The sequence below is a fragment of the Panthera pardus genome, unplaced genomic scaffold (genome assembly GCF_024362965.1).
Source record: "Panthera pardus isolate Hobbes unplaced genomic scaffold, ASM2436296v1 HiC_scaffold_10, whole genome shotgun sequence".
In the NCBI taxonomy this organism is placed as follows: Eukaryota; Metazoa; Chordata; class Mammalia; order Carnivora; family Felidae; genus Panthera; species Panthera pardus.
This window is the reverse complement of record NW_026526655.1, coordinates 32300649-32328148: the sequence shown is the minus strand read 5'-3', so window position 1 is coordinate 32328148 and position 27500 is coordinate 32300649. Positions and strand designations below refer to the sequence as shown.

General features: G+C 35.7%; 1 protein-coding gene across 1 annotated transcript in view; it reads right to left on the bottom strand.

The window, feature by feature from the left end:
* RAPH1 (Ras association (RalGDS/AF-6) and pleckstrin homology domains 1) overlaps positions 1-27500 on the bottom strand; it is a 106185-nt gene that overhangs the window by 24539 nt on the left and 54146 nt on the right. The window contains 6 exon segments of the mRNA XM_019446295.2: positions 1340-1450; positions 2315-2458; positions 4744-4809; positions 6000-6121; positions 8497-8656; positions 9060-9137. Of these exon segments, the coding sequence (XP_019301840.2) occupies positions 1340-1450; positions 2315-2458; positions 4744-4809; positions 6000-6121; positions 8497-8656; positions 9060-9137 (681 nt within the window).

Below are 27500 nucleotides of genomic sequence, written 5' to 3'. Positions count from 1 at the left end.
TATTCTCCAGGAAAGGATTATTTAATAAAGGGGTACCATTACAATACAGTTAATTTTACCAAAGCAATGAAAATTCTACCCCCAAACTCAACTGACAATTCTCAGAGAAAAGAAAAATCAATGATATAAACATGTAGACATAAGTAGTTACCCAAGAGGTAACTAAGATGGAACCAATGAGGAAAACTTAAGTCATCTCCATAATTATCTTGAACTTTTATTTTTACTTTTTTAAATGTTTATTTATATTTGAGAGAGAGACACACACACACAGAGTGTGAGCAGGGGAGGGGCAGAGAGAGAGGGAGACACAAAATCTGAAGTAGGCTCCAGGCTCTGAGCTGTCAGCACAGAGCCCGACCTGGGGCTTGAACCCACGAGCTATGAGATCATGACCTGAGCTGAAGTTGGATGTTTAACCAACTGAGCTACCCAGGTGCCCCTATCTTGAATTTTTAAATGTTTTCTTTATCAGTGTTCCAAAGATTACTAAAAATGCACTAAAAATATCAGTTCTCAAAAGCACAGTTATGGTCAGTGTGAGAAGCTCAAAAGTTTGGATAAAAGAGGGAAGAAACTCACTAAAAACAGCTCAGATGGGTCATAATATATGCATTGGCTAGCAGGGTTATGGTTTGCTGGAAAAAGTGACAAAAATCATTTCTGGACCAGATATGAGCCAGTCCACTTTGAAATTGGGCACACTGCCCCCTGATGGTTCTGCTGGGTAAATACAGGAAAAGAACTAAAACACAAAATACCCATTTCCCACTTTTGGCTTTGATCTAAGTTTCCTAAAATTAGCCTGCTTTTAGATAAAAATCTCAAATTTAAAAGTTAAATATTTTGTATATTCTGACCCAAAGCTTATACAGTATCCATTTCTTAGCAACATCAATCTAATTAGGGCTATTGAGTTAGTAGTCAGCTGTGGTTTAAGCATATACTTCTTTTCCTTACCATCCTTCACTATTCTCTTCAAAACTTCAAGAGAAGGCAAAAATAGTATACTTAATAGAGATATAAACTATTCTAAAATGTCCAATAACTAGTTCTATGTCTAACATCAATTAAAATTCCTAAAAAGAGGGGTGCCTGGGTGCATCAGTTGGTTAAACATTCAACCTCAGCTCAGGTCATGATCTCGCGGTTCATGAGTTTGAGCCCTATGTCGGGCTCTGTGCTGACAGCTCAGAGTCTGGAGCCTGCTTCGGATCCTGTGTCCTCCTCTTTCTCTGCCCCTCCCCCCGCTCACTTGCTCTCTCTCTCTCTCTCTCTCTCTCTCTCAAGAATAAACATTACATTTTTTTTTAATTCCTAAAAAGAGAAACATGCTTACCTTTAGCACCAGACAATAATCTGTGGGTGCTTTGTATTTGTTCCGATAGTCCTGTCCATAATAAACATTGACATGATCCAGTTGGAGAAAGCACACCAGTTCTCGAGAGACCTAAGATAAAAACACCCAAAAGACTGAATGAACAATAATATATAAAGAAGCAAATATCATACTTGGTTAACAGTTTCTAGTGGAGAATAAAAATTTTGCTTCGTGGAAATAGTGATATTTTGTAGATAACAAGACAGTGAGATTCTCTATAAATGTTCCTTCTTTTATCCATAATGCAACAAAAAGGCAGTCCATTTCACTTACTGCCTGCCATTCACAATGAACACACTTACTTGGAAAGGGTGGCATTTTAAAGAGACTTTAAATATAATATAGTATATTAAATACAACATAGTATAACAGAGCTCTGGAAAAAAAGAATCGTGTAGTTCAGTGCTTGTAATGCATATCTCAAGTACAATGATTCTTAAGTCAGCGTTTCCTCACCTTAAATAGAGGCAACAAAATATACCTCTTAGGATGGTGGTTAAGACTGGATAAGATGATGCTGTGAAGAGTTTAAAACAGTGCTGGTCCCTAGTAAGCAGAGAAGTGACAGCTACCAAATGGGCCCTCAGCAGGAGCATATTATCCCAGTGAGGCTGAAATGCCTATAATCCCAAAATTGTATTCTCCCCAAACAGTAACAAGCAAAACCTACTCTGACAGAAGTTCCAAAAATACTAAATAACAGTATGATTTCAAATGTGACAAGATGATTGAGATGGTCCCAATGAATGACCAAAGTGTGACCACTTTCAGGGGTCTTTTTCTTTATAACAGATCAATAAACAAAGCAGTATCCTGTGTGTCCTACAAGAGTTGAAACCATCAGAGCCTGGATTCACCCTGTCAGCATACTCACTGCAGGTTAAAATCAATTGCCATAATGAGGAAGCTCAAAAGCCAACAGAAGGGACACACCTTTGCTTTTCCTTTAGGGACATAGTAGATACCAGATGCTCGCAAGAGAAAATAACGCTTTTTCCAGGACTTTTTACCATCATCTTTCAGCCACAGGACTCCTTCAATTTCTGGTACAGTTACAGAACTTCCACAAAAACATTCCTAAAATAAGAAGATGATTTGGAAAGACATGTGATCTTTTGATTCTCAAAACAAAACTGTGTTTAGCCTGTAAAATCCATGATACTATAAACCAAAATGGCTTTGTAGTAAAACCACATTGCTAATTTTACCTCAGTTAGAACATCCTATTCTAAACATCATGTAGATTTATTGTGAAACAACTATGGCTATCCCTATGAACTTCCACCTGACACTTAAAAAAAAAATTTTTTTAAATGTTTATTTTTGAGATAAAGACAGAGTGGGAGTGGGGGAGGGGCAGAGAGAGAGGGAAACACAGGATCTGAAGCAGGCTCCAGGCTTTAAGTTGTCAGCACAGAGCCTGACATGGGGCTTAAACTCACGGTCCATGAGATCATGACCTGAGCCAAAGTTGAATGCTTAATTAACCAAGTGAGCCACCCAGGCACCCCCCCACCCTTTTTTTTTTTAACTTAGAGAGAGAGAGCGCGCGCACACGAGCGAGCATGGGTATGCAGGTGCAGGTGAGAGGGGCAGAGGGAGAGAAAGAATCTTAAGCAGGATCCATGCTCAGGGTGGAGCCTGACTCAGGGCTCCATCCTATGACTCTGAGATCATGACCTGAGTCAAAAATCAAGAGTCAGATGCTCAACCAACTGAGCCACCCAGGTGTCCCTACCTAACACTGTTTTGAAGAAAGTAAGCTGAACTGTCAACTGAGTTGCATGTAACAGGATTTAAATGCATCTGTAAACAGCATTTACACTGTAACACTAAATTTAATAAATTAGTATAACACTAAATTTAATAAAAGTCTCAGAGCTAACATAAGCATTAGATTTTTTCTCAAAATTAACAACACATTTTGATTAGCTGTCAAACTAAATTTTAAAAGAAAGCAACATGCTAAGTGATAAATTAAAATTCACAATTTAAAAATTATCAATTTATATGATTCTAAAACAAAGAGGTCATTTATTTTCTAAAGATTTAAAACTAGGTTGAAAGCAATGTAAACTCAAAATTATGAATTCTAATGTCTATATTAGATAAAAATGTAATTGGGGCGCCTGGGTGGCGCAGTCGGTTAAGCGTCCGACTTCAGCCAGGTCACGATCTCGTGGTCCGTGAGTTCGAGCCCCGCGTCAGGCTCTGGGCTGATGGCTCAGAGCCTGGAGCCTGTTTCCGATTCTGTGTCTCCCTCTCTCTCTGTCCCTCCCCCGTTCATGCTCTGTCTCTCTCTGTCCCAAAAATAAATAAACGTTGAAAAAAAAAAAAAAAAAAGTAATTAAAAAATCAGTTATGTATTTGGTAAGAGAAAAATAGAAATCCTCACTAAATATTAACATAGAATATTTTGAACCTAAATTAATTGCTCTATTCTCCAAGTACAGAGAAATCAGGAATTATAAAGAGGATTTTTTTTTTAACGTTTATTTATTTTTGAGACAGAGAGAGACAGAGCATGAACAGGGGAGGGGCAGAGAGAGAGGGAGACACAGAATCGGAAGCAGGCTCCAGGCTCTGAGCCATCAGACCAGAGCCCGACGCAGGGCTCGAACTCACGGACCGCGAGATTGTGACCTGAGCTGAAGTCGGACGCTTAACCGACTGAGCCACCCAGGTGCCCTAAAGAGGATTTTTAATTGTAACTAGTATTACTATGAAAAGGTAAGTGTTGATCTTCATTTTCCTAATTGCCTTTTTGCTAACTAAGTTTATTCTGGTTTTTAAATATACTAACTTCTTTGATTTTAGTTCTCTAAAATCAGCAAAGGCCAAAAAACAAAAAACTGAATTATGTTTGAATTTATTTTATTAACATTGGGGCGTATGTATGTGTGTGTGTGCGTGTGTGTGTGTATGTATGTATATATGTGTACATCTTAAAAGATCATGATTTATAAAATTATTTGAATTATATAAAGGTAAGGCTTGAAGTATTCTGTAAATAACTAAGTATATTCAAATTTCTCTTTGGGTAAATAGATAAAACACCACAGTCATGTCCTTCATTGACTAGCCTTTTTTCCCCACCTGTCTGCTTCTAACAGCTCATGACTCCTTTTTAGTCCACTGATACATTACTTGGCAAAATAACAGATTTTAAGAGGTTCTTCAGTGGCCTAACAGTCACATAGTTGAATTCTCCCCCTCAGGATATGGAGGAATACAGGCTTCTCTAGTTGCAAGTGCAATTATGAATATACAGCATTGATATACTCAACTTCAAAAAAGGTACTTAGCATTTTAATATTTTAATGTGCAGGAAGAAAGAGGGTGAGGGGAGTGAAGAGTCATACCTCCAACAGCACTTCTTTATTTCTATCTGCCATCTCAGCGGTTTCCTTTTTCCCCAGAAGATAATTCTGGAAAAATAAATAAATGAAAGTTAAGGAATAAACCCACCCTATTATTCCCTTGGAACAGGTGCATATATGATTTCTTCTAGAGATTTCGCAATTGTGTCTTCTTGTATAGAATGAGAGGAATACTGCTCTGAAAAGTAACTGGTGCATGAGCATCAGGGCTAAAATGCCTCCTCCTCCTCATTTTACCCAATATCTTGAACTATTCCATAAACAGCCCTGCCCCAAATCCGGAGGTGGTATCACATGTAACAGATGGCAAATGTTTTCAACAACTGATGAAAGGACCTTAAAGGTTTACAAATTTAGTAGAGTAAGGCAAATTTCCTTAAAATATGCTAAGCTTAAGTGATCCAGATACAAAAATTTTAATTTGTGTTCTGGCTTTAAGAGAAGAAATTCTCAATTCTCTCAGACTATCATTATATCATTTGCTTGACTCAACTAAAATCTGAATTCTAATTCTAAACTTTTTCATAATCACGTATAAAAAGATCTATTAATATTCCCAAATGTGTACTGTTCACTAAAAATATCTGGTAAAAATGTATCATGATTAAGCTGTCTGAAGGATAATTATTTAATACTTTTAACACTGCAACCATTTTTCATTACTTCCTTTTATAGTGGAGTTGTTTTCTCTTACCTACTGATTTTTATAAAATATTTGTGTTAGGAAGTATTAAACATTCTGAAATAAGCAAAGATGCCAAATAAATCAAGGTAACTTAAACTAGAAGGTAGAATCATTTATAATCAAGGTTATTGAGATTTTTTAAAAAATCAAAATAAAGTGTCAACTGGATAAATGGAGGAAGTAGAGAACTTAAATATGAAAGTACTTTTCTTTGATAGATGAGAAGCTCACCAAATAAATAGCTGAGTTCAACAGCTCTGCATTACAAAGAGGAGAAACCTGGTATCTCCCTGGAGTTCCTTCTGATGCCCCAAAGGCTCACCCCATCTGGCTCTGTGAGACTGGTAACCTCTTTGAGGCCTGACACCAGGGCCCCAGCAGACCTTCCACTTCAGCAGTAGTGAATGCTCCCATGAGGTTTTGCAACCACAATGCTCCAACCAGGTGGTTGTCAGTTTTTTGTTTTTTGTTTTAAACTCTATTAACTTAAAAGTAATAGAATAATAAGGTGAACATTTAGAAATCATGGCTTCTGTAAGTTATTCAGTCTCACCTGTGGGTTTTTGAAAAGTGCATATTTTTCTATACGTTCCATAAATATAAGCTTGTTTTGGCTATCTCTTGTCCAATTAAGAAGATTTTCAACCAAGTTTTCATGGTCTTCAAAGATTCTCTCTGTCCCAAGATAAAATATCAATATTTTGTTAGTATTCATCAGACCTGCATCAAAGGTATGCAACCTTGTGAAGTAATTCAAAGCGGAACCACACAATTTTAACTGACATTATAGTCCCTGGCCCTTAGGGATTATCTGGTCTTCCCTCTATTTTCATATAAGGAAATGTGCCCAGTGGTGTTAACTGATTTCAGCAAAGTCACACAGATGCTACATGGAAGAATTAGGACTAAAATCTAGGTCTTCTGACTTCTGCGTCTTCCTCAGCCTTCAGCCTTTGCCATCCCACCCTTGAAAAAACAAACACCAAAATCCCCCAGCATGTTAGTTGCATTTCATAAATTCTTATATTAAGTATTCCCAATAGTATTTAGTTCTTATCATTTAAAAAATTTCCAAGATGTTTTCTTCTTTGGTCTATTGGTTTTAATTTTAAACAGATGTATTTTCTAATTTCTAATTTCTAATTAGGAATCGAAGAACATGTCTTATATATTAACCCATGTTCAAGGAACACATCCTAGATATGGATTTTTTGAAATTTCCTTTCAGGTGCTTATGGACTGACATTTGAATCAGTTTTTGAAAATATTCCATCTCTGCTTGAAAAGAATGCACACTGTCCTGTTATTAGTGTTCTTAATATGTCTATTAGATCAAACTTATTTTTCAAATCTCCTATATCCTTTTTTGTCTGCTTGATTATACTGATCACTGAAGAGATTCTTAGGTGAAAAAGTTCTACTACAAAGGCTGACTTGTGAATTTCTCCTGGTAGTTCTGTCAACTTTTGCTTTATACATTGTAATGCCATTATTAGATAACATTTAGAATGATTACATCTTCCTGGTGAAGATGTGTGGTTTCCTTTCCTAGCGATGCATTTTGCTTAGTCTATTTTGTCTGATCTTAACATAATTATCTTTTTTTTAGTGAGTATCTTTCACACTCCTTTTACTTTCAATCTTTCTGTGTCTGTAGGTAATAGGTCTTTGGCAAACAGCTGCATTTTACATTTTGTTTATTCATCCTTAATAATCTTTACTGTTTAACTGAATAATTGACACTTCTTATAATTTGTTTTCACCATCTTATTTTGGGTACTTAGTAGTCCCTCGTTTTATTCATTCAACAAATACTGAGTGATCACATACTGTCTGAAGTATGTATGTTTGAAGCACTGTGCCATATATGATTAAATTAACAGTTTGTTAAGATACTGTAGCTAATTGTAATAGAGAAATATTACATATATGGGTCTTTAACCTATAGCTCTGGACATATTCCAAAAACTAGCATCCAAACATTTTCTGTGTACCATGATGCCATACCTATAAACTCAAACCTTTCTAATTCTCTCAGAATAGTTATCAGCATTATTAGAATACATTTTATACATGTTAATAAACTAATAACTTATGGCTTAGTTTTGGGGGTGATGTATGTGTGTTCTGTGACCAAAGAATAATTAAACTTTTATTTCGCTGGAAACTGCTGTGAAATATTTAAAGATACAAGAGAGAGGAAGAGCAATGCAAATACTTTTTAAAATAAAATATAAAGTTGAAATTGATTACTGATTCAATAATACCTAATAAAATAATAATTGCCAGGTTACTATAATCACACAACTAATAATATAAAAAGAAAACTTCTTAAAGAGTCCATGATGGCATTAAAAATGAGGAATTTTTAAAATTAGAAAATACCACACTACATTACAAATCATAGAAAACTAAGATTTAGTACATCTAGCTAAAAATAAAAAAGATGTTTTATGTTTTCCCTTTTAAAAGTCAAATGCTGGTCTAAGGAATTCAAAACAGGGATGCCTCAGTGGCTTAGTCAGTTAAGCATAGGACTTTGGCTCAGGTCGTGATCTCATGGTTTGTGGGTTCGAGCCCCGCGTCAGGCTGGGCTGACAGCTCAGAGCCTGGAGCCTGCTTCAGATTCTGTGTCTCCCTCCCTCTCTTGCTCTCTGCCCCTCCCCAACTTGCACTCTGTCTCTCTCTCAAATATAAACATTAAAAAAAAAAAGGTAAGACTTGTTTTTAAAAAAATAAGGAACTCAGAACAAATGTGAATAGATATAATGATTTTTAGCAAGTGTGTCTATTTATGCAGTTACTTAAGGGAAAAAGTATTTTCTTACTTAAAAAAAAAAAGTTTTAGCCGTAAGATCTGAAGTGAACTGGGAATGATCTTGCATTCAAAGAAATCTCAAAATACTTGATGAAAAAAAAGATAGTGTATGAAATCCAAAGTTATATATAGAAAAAAATATATATAGATGTCTCAAAGTGTTTTTGTTAACACACAGGCTGTTAGAATTACATAGAAACGAAAAAGTAAGTAAAGCAATTATACTACTAACCCATTTGTAATTCAGAGATGGTTTCTACGAGTGACCAGTCTAAACTATAACTGCAGTGGGATTTGTCCATTAGGTTGTCCAGCACTTGTCTCACCGTCTGCCTCTCATCCACCATCATTGTTTTAGAACTATCGTCAGACATGTGAACTCTGATCACCAACTATAACAGGTAAAAGGAAATTAAAAACAAACCGAAAAATAGGCATTCTAGAAATTTCTTCCAATATCAAGCAATGTTCTGAGTAATGTTCTTAGTTAAATATAAATTAAAACACAAATAATGACTTTATTATGCAAGAAACTCTAAAATTAGGTATCAAATAACCTACCCTAAACAAATTTAAAGCATTTTTAAGGTTATCACAAGACAATTGTGTTTTAGAATTTAAAACAAAGTTATTTCTCTATAATACATTTTATCTCCAAAAATACATGCAGAAAATGTTATTAGGAAGAAATACCCCTCTATCTCTCTGTACCTTAGAAGTATGGTATATAAGCAAGGCAATTTTTTATAAATCTGATTTTAAAAATCCCAAACCAGGAAAACACCCAAATATCACCTTTTTCACTTGAGCCTCTTTAATTTTCTCCAGGGCAACTCTGATCTTCTCAGCTTTCAATTTTGCTGCCTGTTCTTCCTGTGAACACAAAGCACTTCAGGTAAACTGATGCTAAAATAATGAGAATTTTTGAAAAGTCTTTTTATCTTAAGGATGTTTGCCAGCATTGAATTTTAGTAAGAATATAACTTCAGCCACTTACATAGAGCACATTTAAAAAATAACCCTACTCACTAAGTAAGATAGACATACAAAGAACATTTTTAAGATGAAGACTTGAAGATCTCTTATAAGACCAGATTCCACCTTCTAAAGGAAAAGCAATCTGTAATGTAGTAAATCTACCAATCTGAAGCAGATAAATTTCAGGTTCTGAGGTAGGAGAAACAGGAATGCATAATGTGCTGTGTATGGTCCTGCCAGTTTGTCACACCTGCACAATCCCTCAACTCTGAATTTACACTCGTCTCTGAAGTCTGGGCAATCTTCTGCATACTAATGTTTTGTTCTATTATACTAAAAATGTATCTTCATCATAAACAGCAAAAAAAAAAAAAAAAAAAAAAAAGTATCAGTTTATTTCTTTGCACTGACATAAAAGTCCCTAATAAAAAATACAGGTATGTTCTCATTAATATACCAATTCAGATAGGGAAGAATGCATTATACACTAGGTTTCATTCTACCTTAAAAAATATACAATATAACCAATGTCTTATGTCAGTTAAACTCAAATTTGTTTCTACTAACTCACTGATGAAATTTTTAAAATTTCAAATATAATTTCAAATATACTTTTCCAAATATCTAATTTCTAGTAACTTCTTTATAAAATTTAGATAAGTAGTAATAAAATTATCAACAACTACAACTACAGTTACACAGTTTAGTTTTTCCTAAAATAACATATAGTACTGTAATACTGGTACTTACCTGTACTTTCCAGCAATAGGCCATTGTATACTGTAGCCTTAATCTCCAGTTGAGAAAAACTCATATAAGTAAATCTTCACTTATGAAGGATTACTTTCTATTTCTAAGCTTTTGATTACTCTGGAAAATATCTAAGAAAAACATATACTACCATCTTATACATTCCTATATTTAATATAAGACTTAAAACAAAAGAAAACCCTGGTTATATCAGCCAACTTTACCTGCTCTGAATTATGATTAAAAAATACAATCCATGTGTTACTCTTCACGAAAAAGCTAAAGCTTCCATAGTCAAAAACAAAAACGAACTTCATTTATAAGATTTACTCCCTGTTCTCCTAAATTGTTGTCTTTCTTGTTTCTGAACTGTTCTCTTTCCATTTCATAATCTAGGCTATCTTCCCTCATTTCAAGCTTAATAGTTACTACTCTGTAGAACAGAGAAGAAAATAGTGGTTAGAGAAGATACTGGGCTCCTTTGCCAGAAATCAGATCTTTTTCAATGAAAGGAGCCAGTGAATTAACATAATAACCGAGGCGTGGAAATACTATCTGTAAACCCAATTAGGGAACAAAGAACTTTATTTTAACAATGGAGGGGGTAAGATAAGACTTGATTCTTAGACTATTCTAGGTATATTCATTTGATTAAAGGATTAAATCCTGTATCCCCCCCCCTTTATGCAAATAAACAACATAAAATATGTTGCCTGTGTATTTCACAGTAAGTTTCTTTTTTCTTTTTAATGCAGGCTATACAGTGAGAAAACTATGCTACTGTCATTAAAACTTAAGTTTCTAGAATTCTGTGTCTTAGAGAAACAAACCATTATTAAATTACCAAACCCTGGGTTTCTAAGTACAGCACTACTCTAGAAAGGAATTTTGAATACTAGCATTTCCAGTGGTTTTTATGAAATCAGTTGACAGGTTTTTTGTGTTTTTTTTTTTTTTTTTTGGGTGGGGGGAGAGGAAAGAAGGAAGCACGAGTCTTACAAATGTTTTCTCAATGGGATAATGATCTTATGTTCCTCATGGCTCATTTCCCACATCTTTGTATTAGTATGAATGGCTGTTACAGAGAAGAAAAATTTATCAAGGCATATTTTCAAGTTTTACTTCATGTCTCTGAAAAGCAAATTTAAATCTCAAAGTCTGGTGAGGAAAGACTGATATGCAAAATCAATGCTTTGTGTATTTGGAATATAAACATGAACTTCAAAAGGCCAAATACTTTTATAACATTATAATTATTCTGCAGAAGTTAAAAAAATTGTCTCCAAAGCCAAAAAACATTTTTAAAAGAAAAAGAATATTCAGGAGGATAAGACAAGCTACAGACTAGGAAAAAATATTTGCAAAATATTTATCAGACTTATCCGATAAAGGACTATTTATCTAAAATATACTAAGAACTCTTAAACTCAAGAAAATGAACCCGATAAATGGGTAAAAGACACAAATGAACAACTCACCAAAGAAGATACACACGTGGCTAATAGCCTATGGCTAATAAGCTCAATATCATATGTCTTTAGGGAACTGCAAATTAAGACGGGATACCACTACACAACCTATTAAAATGGCCCAAATCTAAAACACTGAAAACATCAAATGTTGGTAAAGTTGTGGATCAAAAGGAACTCACATACATTGCTGGTGGGAATGCAAAATGGCACAGCCACTTTGGAAGATAGTTTGGTTGTTTCTTATAAAACTAAACATGCTCTCACAATATGATCTAGTAATCATGCTCCTTAGTATCTACCCAAATAAGGTGAAATTTACCTCCACCCAAAAATCTGCACACAGATGTTTATAGCAGCATTATTTATAACTTTGCTAAAACTTGGAAGCAACCCAGATATCCTTCAGTAGGTAAATGGATAAACTGTGCTACATCCAGACAATGGAATATTAGTCAGTGCTAAAAACAAATGATCAAGCCATGAAAAGACATCAGGGAAACTTGAAAGCATATTACTAAGCAAAAGAAGCCAATCTGAAAAGGCTGCACACTATATGATTCCACTTTCTTTTTTAAAATTTATTTATCTGAGAAAGAGAAAGAGAGTGGGCACGCGTGGGTCCAAGTCGGGGAGGGACAGAGAGAGAGTCCCAAGCACACTCCGCACAGGCAGTGCAGAGCCTGATACAGGGCTCAAACTCACAAACCGTGAGATCATGACCTGAGCCGAAGTCAGATGCTTAACCAACTGAGCCACCCAGGCACCCTGCACACTATGATTCCAACAACAGGACATTCTAAAAAAAGGCAAAACTATGGAGACAGTAAAAAGACGAGTGGTTGCCCAGGGTTGGGGAAGAGGGAGGGATTAAGTGGAGTGAAGCTATTCTTCATGATACAATGTTAGATACATGTCACTACACATTTGTTCAAATCCAAGACTGTCCTTGTTAATAAACTGGAGGGTTCCCAAGAGGGAACCCTACTGTAAACTATGGATTCTGGGTGATAATGATATGCCAACAAAGGTTCATCAGTTGTATCAAATGTACCATTCTGGTGGGGGATGTTGATCACTCTGTACCTTCCCCTCAATTTTACTGTGAATCTAAAAGTTCTCTACAAACATAAAGTTTATTTTAAAAAGGAATATACAAATTTAAATACTGCATTCTGATACTGGTTATAAATATAAAAATAATATTTTCATATTCCCCTTTTAGTATAATATTATTTGCCAAATACAAAAGAACACAACCAGTGCTACCTTTTGAAGCACTGATTTAAAAAAAGTCATTCAAATGTAAGATTAGTTTCAATGAAGTTTTTGTTCCACAGGCTAACGGGAAAAATGCTGACACACCAGAAGAAAGAATTAATGAAACAAGAGATACAGTGCAACCATTTGACATATATTAAACCAATTAGATTTCCTAGTCATCAGTAAGAAACCATTTTTATGTAAAGCACCCCAGGTGGGACTATGTAGAAATTTTTTTTTGTTGTTTCTTTATTTTTGAGAAAGAGAGAGAGAGAGAGAGAGAGAGAGACAGACAGACAGACAGAGACAGAGAGTGAGTGGAGGAAAGGCCAGAGAGAGAAGAAGACGCAGAATGCGAAGCAGGCTCCAGGCTCTGAACTGTCAGCACAGAGCCCAATGCGGGGCTCCAACTTGTGGGGTCTTGAACTCATGAACCATGAGATCATCCAAGTCGGATGCTTAACCGACTGAGCCACCCGGTGCCCCTAGGTGGGGCTATTTTAACATCCAAATTCAGCCCTTCCATGTACTTAAAATAGTACTCTTGATCTGTTTTAAAACTATATCAAGTTCAAATTTAAGAACTATGTGCTTAATGTCAACCTAGGCAAATTTTAGTTTATTCTTCTCCAGTTTATTAACAAGGATGATCCTTGCTAGAAGCTTTTTGAAGAAACAACTGATCAAGATACCTCTTACTTTTAGATTTTAGAGTCTGAATATCATCACTGGAGCAAAATTGAAAATAAAAATATTTATATCAAATTGCAGGATCATAGCATTTTATGCTTCTTATGGATAACCTCTTCCTCGGAAAGGTTGATTTCACCTACATTATCATGTTGACCCTAACAACCTAGAAGAGGAAGAAATTGTTTTAAGTTCATAAAGTGGACAATAAAGATCACTCTTTGTTGATATGTTTAGATTATATAGTAAGAAGACATATGGCAGTTTATTTATAAACTGACTTCAATACAAAGAACAAAGCTTTATTCATCTCATGTTCTCTTCTTTTTGTTAATGCAGAAACCCTCAGGTCTTAAGCCTTCTCTGCCCCTTATCTTTTGACTATCCCTTTCTCCACATTGTTTGTCCCACAGCATAAGTAAAAGGTATCTCACACATATAACAACTTTCTCTCCTACCCTGTCTCTTAAAAGAGCAAAAGACAACCCATTTTCAACCTGAAAAACTCCTGTGGGGCTATCAATAACCATCAAATGCCAAGCCTCTTCAAATTTACATAAAGAACAAAACTCAGTGAAGATCTTCTGATTAAATGAAAGCCAATGCTGTGGTTACACAGTGTTGAAGCATTCTCTTTAGTGTAAAAATTAAAATCTCACAGAAAGAGTGACAGTTGCTAAGAGATGGCCAATGAATTCCTTCAACTAAGAAATTATTAAGGCTTTGATGGTTCAGAACAAATCCAACTGAAATTAAGGGATTAAAAAGTGGTTAGCAGTTTCTTTGGGATCTAGTTTCACATTTTACAAAAAGTTATGTAAATTTAAAAAGATTCCAAGGAAACTTTGAGTGGTAAATAGCTCACTGCCTATGAAATGTTCTACTCTTTAATACTTAGAGCCCAAATAATAATAGTAACAACTAGTTTATTTCCTTGGAGAAATCAGGACATTTAACATTAACTGAACACCTAAAACTTGCCACACACTATGAGGCATTCTTGCACATAGTATCTCACTTAATTCTGAATTATACAAGGCCAATATCATTATTATATCCATTATACTGATTAACCAAGGCCCAGAAAGACTAATCTTTCTAAGATCATACCGGCAGTTACCAAATGACTAACTACTTGCTCTCTCCACTATAATGCTGTCACAGTTCCTTTTGTTCTTAAACATTATAGCACAAACTTATGGGAAAGCAGTAAATAAAAACTGCTTGTGAAAAATGAAAAGACTTACAGTAATATAATAGCACTTTTGTAACTTCCCTGAAGCAAAGAAAATGGTGGTTAACATTATTAACAGTCCTTAGAAGTCACTAAAGGACCACTGTGTTATGTGACAGATGTTTGTTGAGACTATGCAGGCTTGGATCTGAGTGCAGGGAAGAGAGTTCCTGCTCTCAAGGAGCTTACATTTAAGGAGATAAAACAATAAAGAAATAGATGTATGATAAGTCAGTCAGGGATAAGTCCTACGGAAAAAAATAAAGCAGGGTAAGGGAATAAAGAGTGACAAAAACACATTGTTAGATGAGGAGGTCAAGGAAGGCATTTAGAATGGTACCCAGAGTTTTAAGGGCATCAGATCAACAATGTGTCCTTTGTCCACTGCTCCATTTATGGCAAAATAGTTCTGTGCTGGCACTAATGCCATTCTTAGAAGAAACTGGTTGGTATGGTTTTTGCAGAGGTTCCCGGCTCAGAACTGTATGTAGGATAGTTAGTTCGGTAATAGAGGTATAGGGACAACTGGATTTATGATGGAAAAACAAAACAAAACAAAACAAAACATTCCCTTTGCCGCCTTGGCTTAAGCACAGTGCCACTATGTTCATTCTACTGTTCATTCTACTGGGTGTCACAATGTCTTAGTTTGGAAAAGTGCATATGAGAGGTGGGTCGTAACCGGGGCATGATGCTTTTTGGGTAAAGGGAACCAGACTGCCACAAAGGTGGCATGCAAGAGGTATAAATTCATTTTAGCTTCACAACAGCCAAATTCTGTGGTATTGAGGACACTGACATTGAGAAGCTCCTGCAGCATGGGTTATCTGGGGATTTCTACCACCTCCTTGATTCCATGCCCCATCCCAGCCTATGTGTTTAGGTTCTATGCTAATAAATCACATTCTTGCTCAAATTTCTTGTTGTATGTAAGCAGGGACATAGCTGGAGCCAGGTGTTGGCTATATAGACCAGCAGTTCCAACACCTAGGTAATGGGAGAAGGAGATAATCCGAGCAGAGATGGCTCTGATGCTGCAGTTGGGATCACTGTCTCTTGGGCAGAGGGAAATGAGAGTTACTGACTGGATAACTCTCCCCGAGATAGGAATTTTGTACTGCTCACTGCCAAAGCCCCAGGGTTGTGAACATAGCATGTATCTGTTGAATGAAGTTATTCTCTTCAACAGTTTGCCACTACATTTGGAAAAAAAATACAAACTCTTTAAGCATGCTGTGAACAATCTGGTTCCTGCCTACTTCTCAACCCAAATCAAGACCACTCCTATCTACATTCAACTTCTGTGGCTCCAGCAACATAACCTTTTTTTCAACTTCTCAAACCTACCTAAGTCTTCTCCCTGAGCCTATCTATATGTAACACTAACCTTCACCCTCAAGCTGGCTTCTTTTCTTCCTTCAATGTTTAGGTTAAATGCTGCCCATTTAGAAGGGTCTTTTCTGATTTTACCACCTAAAGAAAATGTATCCCTAATATTCTCCCCAGTACTCTCTATTGTTTTACCTTGCTTCCTCCATAGTATTTAACATAATTTAGAATTTGCTTATATTTGCTTGTTAATATTTTTTTTATCTGTCTTCCTAAGTAGACTGTGAGCTCCTGAGGGTAGAGGGATATGTCCATTTTATACAAAGCTGTATCTCAGTCCCTAGCATAATACCTGACTCAACAAATATTTGTTCAATAAATAAACAACAGAAATGGTATAATGTTACATCTGAGTGCAGTATACAAAATGGACTGGAGGAAAGAGAGGCAAGAATGAAGAGGCCAGTGCGGTAGCCTGATAAGAGGTAAGCGCCTATTTTAGGGTGGTAGCAATGGTAATAAAATGGATGGGTGAGCCTAATCCTGCAATTTCTTCATTGTAGCTTTAAGACAGTAACTGAGAAGAAAGGCACTATCGATGGTAACGAGGGCTCACACCTGGGTAACCAGGACAGTGGCAGCATTCTGAACAGAAACAGAAATGTCACAAGAAGAAGGACATAAACTGTGAGGCCCCAGGGTAAGTGTGAGTAACAAAGCTAGAGATCTGTAGGAGTGGAAATGCTGGGAAAATGCTGGTAATCTTTAAGAAATGCCTGATAGCGATCTGGAAATATGTTGCTCTCAGGTAAAGAGATCTCATCTAGAACAGAGATCCTAGTTGAAGCTATGAGTGTGGATTCTGGGGAGACAGAGAGTAAACAGAGTAGGAGCTGAGGAAAGGAAAAAACTTTGCTATGGTTATAAAGTATAACGTGGCTATTATCTGCTTAGAATTCTACATTTCCCTACCATAAGCTGCTTCTACCCCATTCCTAGATCACTTTAAAGAGAAACTCAAGCGAGAGAAAGGATTTCACTGCGGACTCATGGGTCTTTGAGCTGCTCCTCTCAGAGAGATTTTAATTTTAGCCTTATTACCCTCTTTCACAAGTTTATAAGGTTAAGTAATACATTTTTTTAAAAAACCCTCAGACATAATAACTTAAGACACATTACCCATAATCACCACACATATTCCAAAGAAACTATAACCAAGTCTGAATTCTTGAATTCATTCTTGAACCATTCTTGAATTTAACAGTATTTAAATTAAGATAATGAAATAAAAACATGACTTGAAAAGAGGTAAAAATCTATTCAGCTTCCCTATTCTGTTATTCCTTAGTTAATAAAGACAGTGGCTAAAGGATTTTTTTTAAACCCCCCCACCGCCTCGCCTCCCCCCACCCTTTTTTTTTAAGGATTTTAAATTGATGTAAAATATCAGCCCAGTGAAAATCCAGTTGGACCAATTCAAACCATTCTGAAGGCAGAGAACTGAGAAATTAAAATTACAGCTTTCTCTTCCAATTTGATTAAACTAATGTAAATTAAAGATTCTGTTTATATAAATAAATGTTTTAATTAAACAAAGTGTTTATAATGCAAACAAGAATTAGAAAACAAAATTTGCTAAAGAAACTCAGAGCATGGATAACCACTAGTAATGAAAGTTAAAATTAAAGCAATGTTTTTTGGCTTTAAAATGAAATAAAATGTTAAACTAGATTGGTCAGGTCATTTACAAAAGTTAAAAGCTAGTGAAAAATTATGGAAAATATTTTCCACTCTCAATATTTTCTGATATTGAGAGCAGAATATTAAGTCATTGTATCTTAAGTCATTAAGATCAATAAACAATTACCTTCAGTAAGAGAAAAAATAACTCTACTAACAACAAAAGTGCTTAAATAAGAAAGTACAATCTGAGAGCACAATCAAAACTGGAAATTATATTCTACCTAAAAGGCAACAAATATTTACATGCAGGTGGAAAGAAGAAGTATCACCTTGGTCAGCAAATGAGAAGGTTTTCCTGCAATGTTTCTCAGAAGAAGGGAGGTTTCCCTGTCCAGATAGGAGTGCTTGTGCAGAAAAAGAGAGAAAAACAAAAAAGGCAATAGAAGTCAGCAGAGATTTTATGTGTTTAAAATATAAAGTAGACAAAGAATGATTCTCTATCATTAATCTCACGTCTCTTTCCTACAGTGAAATGTGTTCATAAGAAAACTTTAAAAAAAAAAAAAAAAAAGAAGAAAAGGATGGAGAGGCAGACACTATCTATGCCAGCAGGCATGCCCTACCTGACTCCTGGTGGTCCCTCACTCTGAGAAAATGGACCATGCACTGCACAGATCACAGAGCCAGTTGGTCTTCTTGGGCAATGTTTGTGAGTGCTGTGCACACGGCACAGATAAATAGGTGTTGAAGACCAATGACTAAATGTATTCCTTCCTCTTATTAAAGCCTATCTCTATAGGCTATATAGCCTATATAGCTTTAGGTAGTATATTCTTATGAAAATAGAACAAGTCTGTATCATTTCAAAAACTCTGCAAGTATTTCTGATCAATTCAATGATAGCTACACCAAGAGAAAAAAATGTCCATAAATATTTTGCCTAGTGGATATCACCTGTTTTCAATAAAATCTTATCAATTCACTCATTATATCAACACTAATAGGACTATATTGCACAATAAAGGACTTACATAGCAAACAAATGACATAAACAAAATATTAACAGTATAGTTTCTTTACACTGATTAAATCAAGCATTTAATATATTTTCATAAGAATGGTTTGTGAATAATGAAGTCCCTAACTATCCTTTTCTCCCTTAATAACTTTTTAGTAACATATTCAATGTAAGTTCATGCAATTGTATTTGAACTCACAGAGTATAAATTATAGTTGTTTCCATATATATGTAATTCAAACTTGCCTGTCCCTAAATAATTCTGAATTAGAATTTATTTTTTAAAGCTATGTAGTTACTAACCACCATTTAAAACAATACATCGACACTGCTGAGTGGAATTACAGAAAATACTCTATGATACTACATTTTATAAATATAACTGTATATAAAGTTATATTTTGTAATATATAAATATATATTTTATAAATATAACTGTATATCAAGTTATTCTTGAGAAAAAAATTCTTTGGAAAGAAATTTAAGTGAACTAGAGTAGCACCCACTCTCAGAAAGTTGTCAGAGATAATAAAACACACTACTTCTAAGATTAATATTCTATTAAGATTAATCTTATATTAATTCTAATCTTAATTCTATTCTAAGATTAGAAACACTGTTACAGAAAAGAATATTAACTTAATCTTTGCTCATATCTACACTACACTGAGTTGAGTTTGCTACTTAATATTTGATTGTCTATATAATTTATGCTTTAATACAAGATGAACCTTATAAGCATACCTGCCCCTTTCACCCATTCCTGCAAAAAAAAAAAAAAAAACAAACAAAAAAAAAAAAAAGGAAAAAAAACTAAGGTTAAAAAAAATTGGGCATATTCATTAAGATTAGCACTAACAGGATCAAACAATAATAAGAACAGAGACAATTATCTCTAGGTCCTCATTTACCTAAATAGTATAATCCTCCTGAAGGAAAAGATTAGTTGCCTTATCCATAAAGACACAGGGCAAGAGAAATTTCTAAAATTGCAATTTAATTATTTAATTGTTGAGGTTAACAATCCACTAAGACCAAGGAGAAAACTGGGAAGGACAATTAAAAAGAGCAACTATAACTTCCACTGCTCTTCCATTCATTCATTTTTTGCTCACATGCAATGGCAACAAATGTATTTTATTTAATTTTTAAAAATTTATTTATTTATTTACTTATTATTCATTCATTCATGAGAGAGAGAGAGAGAGAGAGAGAGAGAGAGAGAGAGAGACCACACATGCAAGGGAGGGAGAAGGGCAGAGGGAGAGAGAAAGAATCCCAAGCAGGCTCCAGGTTCAGCATGGAGCCCGGTGCAGGGCTCAGTCCCACAACCCTGGGATCATGACCTGAGATGAAATCAAAAGTCAGACATGCAACCAGCTAAGCCACCCCAGGTGTCCCTGGAAACAAATGTATTCTTACACAATTATACAGAATAATACAGAAAACTATTTCTTAAAAACCTACTCCTATTTCCTTTATCTTATTCAAAGATTACTTTTTCAGAAAAAGATCCCTCAAATAAGTAGAATATCTATATTCAGAAAATTATATTTCAAATTAAATTTAAAAAATCTGCTTCATGCCATCAAAATGAACTATTATTTGGTGAATATAATTCCAGACATTAAATTTGAGTTTAAACTTAAAAATCATACAGGATTTACTCAATTAGTCCTCAAACTCAAATCACCTCAAGACTTCAAATCACTAAAAAAGAAACCTGTAATCTAATCAGTGAGAAATGATGATACCTAACTGTATTTGTTTAAAGACTCATAAATAGAAGTTATACATTTAAAAATATTAAAAGGTTTGGGGCACCTGGGTGGCGCAGTGGGTTAAGTTCCTGACTCTTGATTTCCACTCAGGGCATGATCTCACAGTTCATGAGATCCAGCCCCATGTCAGGCTCTACACTGTCAGCCTGGGATTCTCTCTCTCTCTCTCTCTCTCCCCCTCTCTGTCCCTATCCCACTCGCATGCATGTTCTCTCTCTGAAAGTAAATAAACATTAAAAAAAAGAAGAAAGTATTAAAAGGTTTAAACAGCCTAAAATGAAAGGGAGATAATCATTATATTATCATAGCTGGTGTACCAAAAATAATCCACATCCAAAAAATTAGACCACAAACAATATCTGAACATGATCATAAATTATTCTGTGCCTGGGACAGTCACATAGGTATTCACTGCTTACTCACTAGCTGGGAGGGAAGCCAGGCCGGCATGTTTCCTCTAAGTTTTAAGTATTTGTAGCACAAAAATGAAAACCTAGAAACCACAAGCAGCCAACTCCTTCCTTCAACAAATGCCTTACTTTATCTTCCCCTAATGGTGCCAGTCATGTGTTGCTCAGAAACACATTCCTCAGAAAGTGGGCTAGGATGTCAGGAGAACTGGTTACTGGAGAAAAATGCAAGAGGGATGAGAAAAGTCGTATGCAGTTGGAGGACTGAGAAAAGCAAAGGCCACAGTGGTTTGTGCATGTCCTTAAATTAGTCTTCTGTCATGGCACACAGTGCTGGTAACAAAAATGCACATCACTTCATTTAAATAGGGCCTTCTTAGATTTTCTTTCATTCACCACTAACAATACAAAGTCAGTGGCTTATTTTCAATCCATTTCACTGGTTTATTAGCTTATTTTCTCTTTTCCATTTTCCCCTTTATTTTTTCAATTATTTATTAGATTTCAACTTTGAGCCTGGAGCCATGTAAGGCACTGGAAATGCAAAGGTGATCAGGATAGGCATTCTGTTGCTCTCACAAAGCTCAGAGTCTAACAGGGAGATAAACTGGCAACCATAATACAATGTGTTAAGTGGTATGGAAGCAGGTAGGAGGTGGAGTATCTAATACAAAATTAGGGGCTCAGAAAGTATTTCTCAAAATGCTTAGAGTCCTGGAAGATGAGTAACCAGCAGCTAGGGGTATTGTGGGAGGTAGAAACAGAACAAATAGAGATATCAGAGGCTCTAGAAGGGGGCAGTACTACCTTCAAGGAGACATTTCAGAAAATGGGGATATTTTGGACTGTCACAATGAAGAGGAGGAGGGTGTTATTGGTATTTATTATGACGGAAACAGAAATGCTGGATGCCCTGAAGCATGGAACAATGTCACATAATAACGGTAAAAGTCCCACATCATACATGAACTTTTACTGTCTTTATATAGAAAATCATATAGATGGGAAATACTGTTCCTAATATTCTGAGCTTAGACCCCAACTCTGTTTTACATATAAATACAATATATTTCTGTGTAATTTTAATATTCAGTGACTCTTCCAAGAATACTATTTACCTTGTGAAATAAATTGGGGGAAGCCTGCACTTTCTTTTGTCCAAAGTTTGCCAAGAGTTATTCATTACGTTGGAAAATCATTTCACCAATGGAAACCTAGCTTAAAGAGTTGCCAAACCAGAACGGACAGTATCATTGTGCACTCTGTCACATGCAAGCAAATGACAGGAGAGATTTGAAGTTCCTTTTAACAGAATTAAGAACTAAATACTGTTAATGAAAAGACATGAAATGCAAGGACTTCTCTGAGCTTCAGTAATAAAGACTTTTAAAATATTCCATATTACGATCTTATTTAAAATAGTTATAGCATAATGAGAAATCTATGCTGTAAAAATATCAAATACCAAAATTTTATTATTGCCTCATCCAATATGTAAGATAGTGAATGGTTTTATCACAATTAGAAATAAGACTCATTTGTAAAAATTTTATACTTCCCCATTTTCTTTTCTTTGAGCCTATAAGTAGCCTCAGCACATTATCCCTACTTCAGTTAAGGTTATTTTCCTTTTTCTATTACCAAATATAGGTATGTTTTGTCTGCAATTATTTGTCATAAAATGTTTTAGTTCTGGGCCCACCCATATTTCTCCTTTCTTTTTTCCTGTAAAAAATGACTTCTGCTCACCTTTCTTAAATCCAAATTATAAGTGGATTTTTATTGATTTATATGATTGATTTATATGATTATGTTATTATGTCTTTTACTACAGTGGTGGTCAAACATTTAAAAACTGAAATAGATACATTATTATATTATAAGTTACTTTTTGGTTATTCTCCACCATGGGTATTAATTAGGGCATTAAATTTATTTTAAAAAGTAGGTATGGGGGCGCCTGGGTGACGCAGTCGGTTAAGCGTCCGACTTCAGCCAGGTCACGATCTCGTGGTCCGTGAGTTCGAGCCCCGCGTCAGGCTCTGGGCTGATGGCTCGGAGCCTGGAGCCTGTTTCCGATTCTGTGTCTCCCTCTCTCTCTGCCCCTCCCCCCTTCATGCTCTGTCTCTCTCTGTCCCAAAAATAAATAAAAAACGTTGAAAAAAAAAATTAAAAAAAAAAAAAAAAAAAAAAAAGTAGGTATGTAGGTAGGGTATACTATCTATGAATTTCACTTGGGATAAACATAGTGATCTATATTATTTGTTATAAAATGGGGGTACTGGGACTGGAAGGATTAAGAACTGAAACAAGTAGATGGCAATGCAAATATTATAGCAAGTGTCGATGATGCTTAAGAGTATAAGGGAGGGGCTGAAGGTGAGGTAAGAAAAGTGTTTTTCACTATGCAGGATATAACCCACTAGTGAATTATGAAATCAATTCACTGGGTTACTAGGTTATTACCAGGGAAGGGAAGGGGATGGAAAGAAATGGAAGGAGGGTCAGAGGGAATCTGATTCGGTTGGACAGGGGTCAGGAACTTGGCATTTTCTTGTTATTCATAGATGATTCTGAAGCAGCAGTGTCCAACTGAATATAATACAAGCCACAAATAAAATTTAAAATTTTCTAGGGGTGCCTGGGTGGCTCAGTCGGTTGAGCGTCCGGCTCAGGTCATGATCTCACGGTCCGTGAGTTCGAGCCCCACGTCAGGCTCTGTGCTGACAGCCTGGAGCCTGCTTCGGATTCTGTGTCTCCCTCTCTTTCTGACCCTCCCCCGTTCATGCTCTGTCTCTCCCTGTCTCAAAAATAAATAAACATTAAAAAAATTTTTTTTTTAAATTTTCTAGTAACCACATTAAAAAAAAAGGAATGGTAAAATGAACATTAGTATCTTTTAACTGAAAATATCCAATATAATTTCAAGAATCAATAAAAATATTAACATTTATATTTTTAATATTAAGTCTTTGAAATCCATGGTGTAATTTATTTTTATAGCACATCTCAATTTGGATTAACCACATTTCAAGTGCTTAATAGCCACATGTAGCTAGGGGCTACCATAAGGAACAGCACAGCTCTTAAGCATCCAGCTTTGTCAACCACTGATCAGAGGGTACATTTTTGAAGAAAGAAATTGGGTTTTCAGTGAAGCATCAGTGTGGAAGAGTCACTCTACTTGACAACCCCATTCGGAAGAACAGCTAAATTTGTCCATACCTTAAGAAATATACAAAAGCCCTTAGTTTCAGAGTAAGAAAGAAAGTATGTAGCTTTAGGTTCTGATACAAAATTTCTTTATATCAGATATCCTACCACCTATATAATCTTACCGTATTAACATTCAGTTGTACTGTTTCATGCAGTTGCTCATTTGTTTTCTGCTAGTTTAAGACTGGTTTAATTTTAATTCAAAAAATTTAGGTATATGACCAGTTTTCATCATCAGGAGTTCTAAAGAATGCATTCCTCTTCATTGCTATTTTAGCAGTCCCACGGACAGGTTTACAGAACTTACAGGTGTCAGCTCAGCCTGTTCTTCTGTGAAGTCAGTATGATGCTTGGCCTGCTTGCTGGGGCATCTCAGAGAAATAGCATGCTGTGAAAATGCAGGAAGGAAGAAAATGATAGGTAAAGGAGGTGGAAAAGGGCCAGTCTCATTATCATGCAGGAAGAGAAAAAGATCACTGAAATGAATCGTTGAAACAAAATAGTAATGAAAAGTTGCATGCATCTTTAATTATATTATGCAAAAATAAAAAAGAACCAGATGCTCTAACCCTTGATAACTTAAGGATAACTTAAGGATAACCTCACTACTTTTGAGACAGCAGAGCTCTATGGGAAGCTATGCACAAACACCAAGTCTAATACCAATTCCTGCTTCAACTGGGCCCTGACTGCTGTTTGGCAGTACTCTTATTAGTCTTTTCCCCCCACTTCCTAAGTCATTCCCTCTAAAGCTTGTTCTAAGCAGTTTCCAAGTTGGTCAAGCTTCTAGTTTCACCCTTCCACCTCTTCGTATGACTTCATTTCACCCCATTACTAAGAACATCACATCCCTCAGCGAGGATTTTCATCACTAAAATGTATCCTTGAACCACACCTCTTTCTCATCTTTTTCTCCATTTCTGTATGAATAAATATATATTAAGTATGTCCTAGATCCCATTCATTTCCCCTCATTCCCAGTCTCTATATTCAACTAGTCCAGCTTATTGGGAGTGGGAAAGACAGAAAAATATTAAATACTTCTAGGTACCCACCTCTTGTTAAACTAGTGTTTTCTCCTTTTCACTGCTAAATTTCCTGAATTCAGCTATAGTATACTACCCTTCACTTATCTCTCAATTTCCTGCAATCTAGCATCTATCTTTCTTCTCCAAAGTCTGCATCCTTTGAGTTGTAATGCATTCTACAATTCATTCTCAAAGTCATCAATGATCTTTTAACCAGGGATTTCTATCTTTCCTATCATAGCACTCACTACACTGTACTGAAACTGAAATTGTTTGGTTGTCTGTACTGGCACTTTCTCCTCACACTATAAATTATAACCTCCTAAGGACACTGTGTATTATGTTCACAGTTTTACCCCTTACAGCCTAGTGCAATGCCTAGGCACTCAAATATTTATGGCATGAATAAATGACTACTGCTTCTTGGATTTCCCACCACAAGCTTGTTCAGATCAAGACTGTTTCTGCAACAGATGTTGGCAAGGATGTGGAGAAACAGGAACCCTCTTGCACCACTGGCAGGAATGCAAACTGGTGCAGCCACTCTAGGAAACAGTGTGGAGATTCCTCAAAAAATTAAAATAGAATTGCCCTACAACCAGCAATAGCACTACGAGGAATTTCTCCAAAGGACACAGGAGTGCTGATGCACAGGGACACATGTACCCCAATGTTTATAGCAACACTATCAACAATAGCCAAAGTATGGAAAGAGCCCAAATGTCCATCAACTGATGGATGGATAAAGAAGATGTGGTATGTATATACAATGGAATACTACTTGGCAATGAGAAAGAATGAAATCTTGCCATTTGCAACAACGTGGATAGAACTAGAGGATATTATGCTAAGTGAAATAAGTCATTCAGAGAAAGACAGGTATCATATGTTTTCATTCATATGTGGAATTTGAGAAACTTAACAGAAGACCATGGGGGAAGGAAAGGGAGAAAGATAGTTTCAAACAGAAAGGAAAGCAAAACATAAGAGACTCTTAAATACAGAGAACAAACTAAGGGTTGATTGGGGGTGCGGGGGGAGGGAAAAATGGGTGATGGGCTTTGAGGAGAGCACTTGTTGGGAGGAGCAGTGGGTGTTGTATGTAAGTGATGAATTATGGGAATCTACTCTTGAAGCCAAGACTACACTGTATATACACTGTATGTTAGCCAACTTGACAATAAATTATATTAAAAAAAAAATCAGCCAACATGCATTTATTGAGGGGCATCTATAACTGTGCCCAGTACTGGTAAATATTCAGAGGTAAAATAAATGACTTTATTAAAAAAAACTGTTTTTTCTTTATTGAGGTATAATTGACAAATGACTCTTAAGAAAAAAAAAAAGACTTTTTTCTTTGCCCTCTCTACACTGTCTCATTAAACATATTCTCTAACGTGCCAATCACTCTATCATGGGAGGCCTATCAAATGTATATTGCCAATATCCTCATTCTTGGGAAATAAATAAAGACTGCAGTATTAAAGACTAAAGGGGCATGATAAATGCAATCGACTGCCAAATGGTATGGGGAAGCAACTGTATATATAAAAAAACAATAAAGCAAATGTTGCAAAATACCAAAAATTAGTGAATCTGAGTAATGAGTTTCATGAGTTCTTTGTAGTATTCTTTCAAGTTTTCGAAAGTTTCCTATTATTTCAAAATGAAAAGTTTCTTCATTTGTTTATTTATTTTAATTTGCATCCAAGTTGGTTAGCATACAGTGCAATAATGATTTCAGGAGTAGAATCCAGTGATTCATCCCCTACACGTAACAAACACCCAGTACTCATCCTAACAAGTGTCCTCCTTAATGTTCCTTGCCCATTTAGTGCATCCCCCCTACCAAAAACCCCTCCAGCAACCCTCAGTTTGTTCTCTGCCAAAATAAAAAGTTAAGAATCTATTCTCTGTAGACTCCATCTCACACAAACTCCCATCTGAAGTGTTCAACAAAAAGAGATGACTGACTATATACCATGCTAGTCTGACGGAACATTAGTTATTAAAATTCAACACATTGAGGGGTGCCTTGGTGGCTCAGTCAGTTGGGTGTCTGACTTTGACTCAGGTCATGATCTCACGGTTTGTGGTTCAAGCCCCACGTCAGACTTTGCACTGACAGCATGGAGCCTGCTTCAGATTCTCTGTCTCCCTTTGTCTCTGCCCCTCTCCTGCTCTTGTTCTTTCTCTCTCTCTCAAAATTAAACATTAAAAAATTTTTTTTAATTCAACACATCCTCACCAAAAATGAATATATGTATGCAAAGTGACAACAGAAGTAGAAATAGTACATGTGCAAAGATTAAATGTCATTACATTAATACAGATGAAAGGGACCATGGAATGATATAGTTTATTTAATATTAGGTTCCACTTCC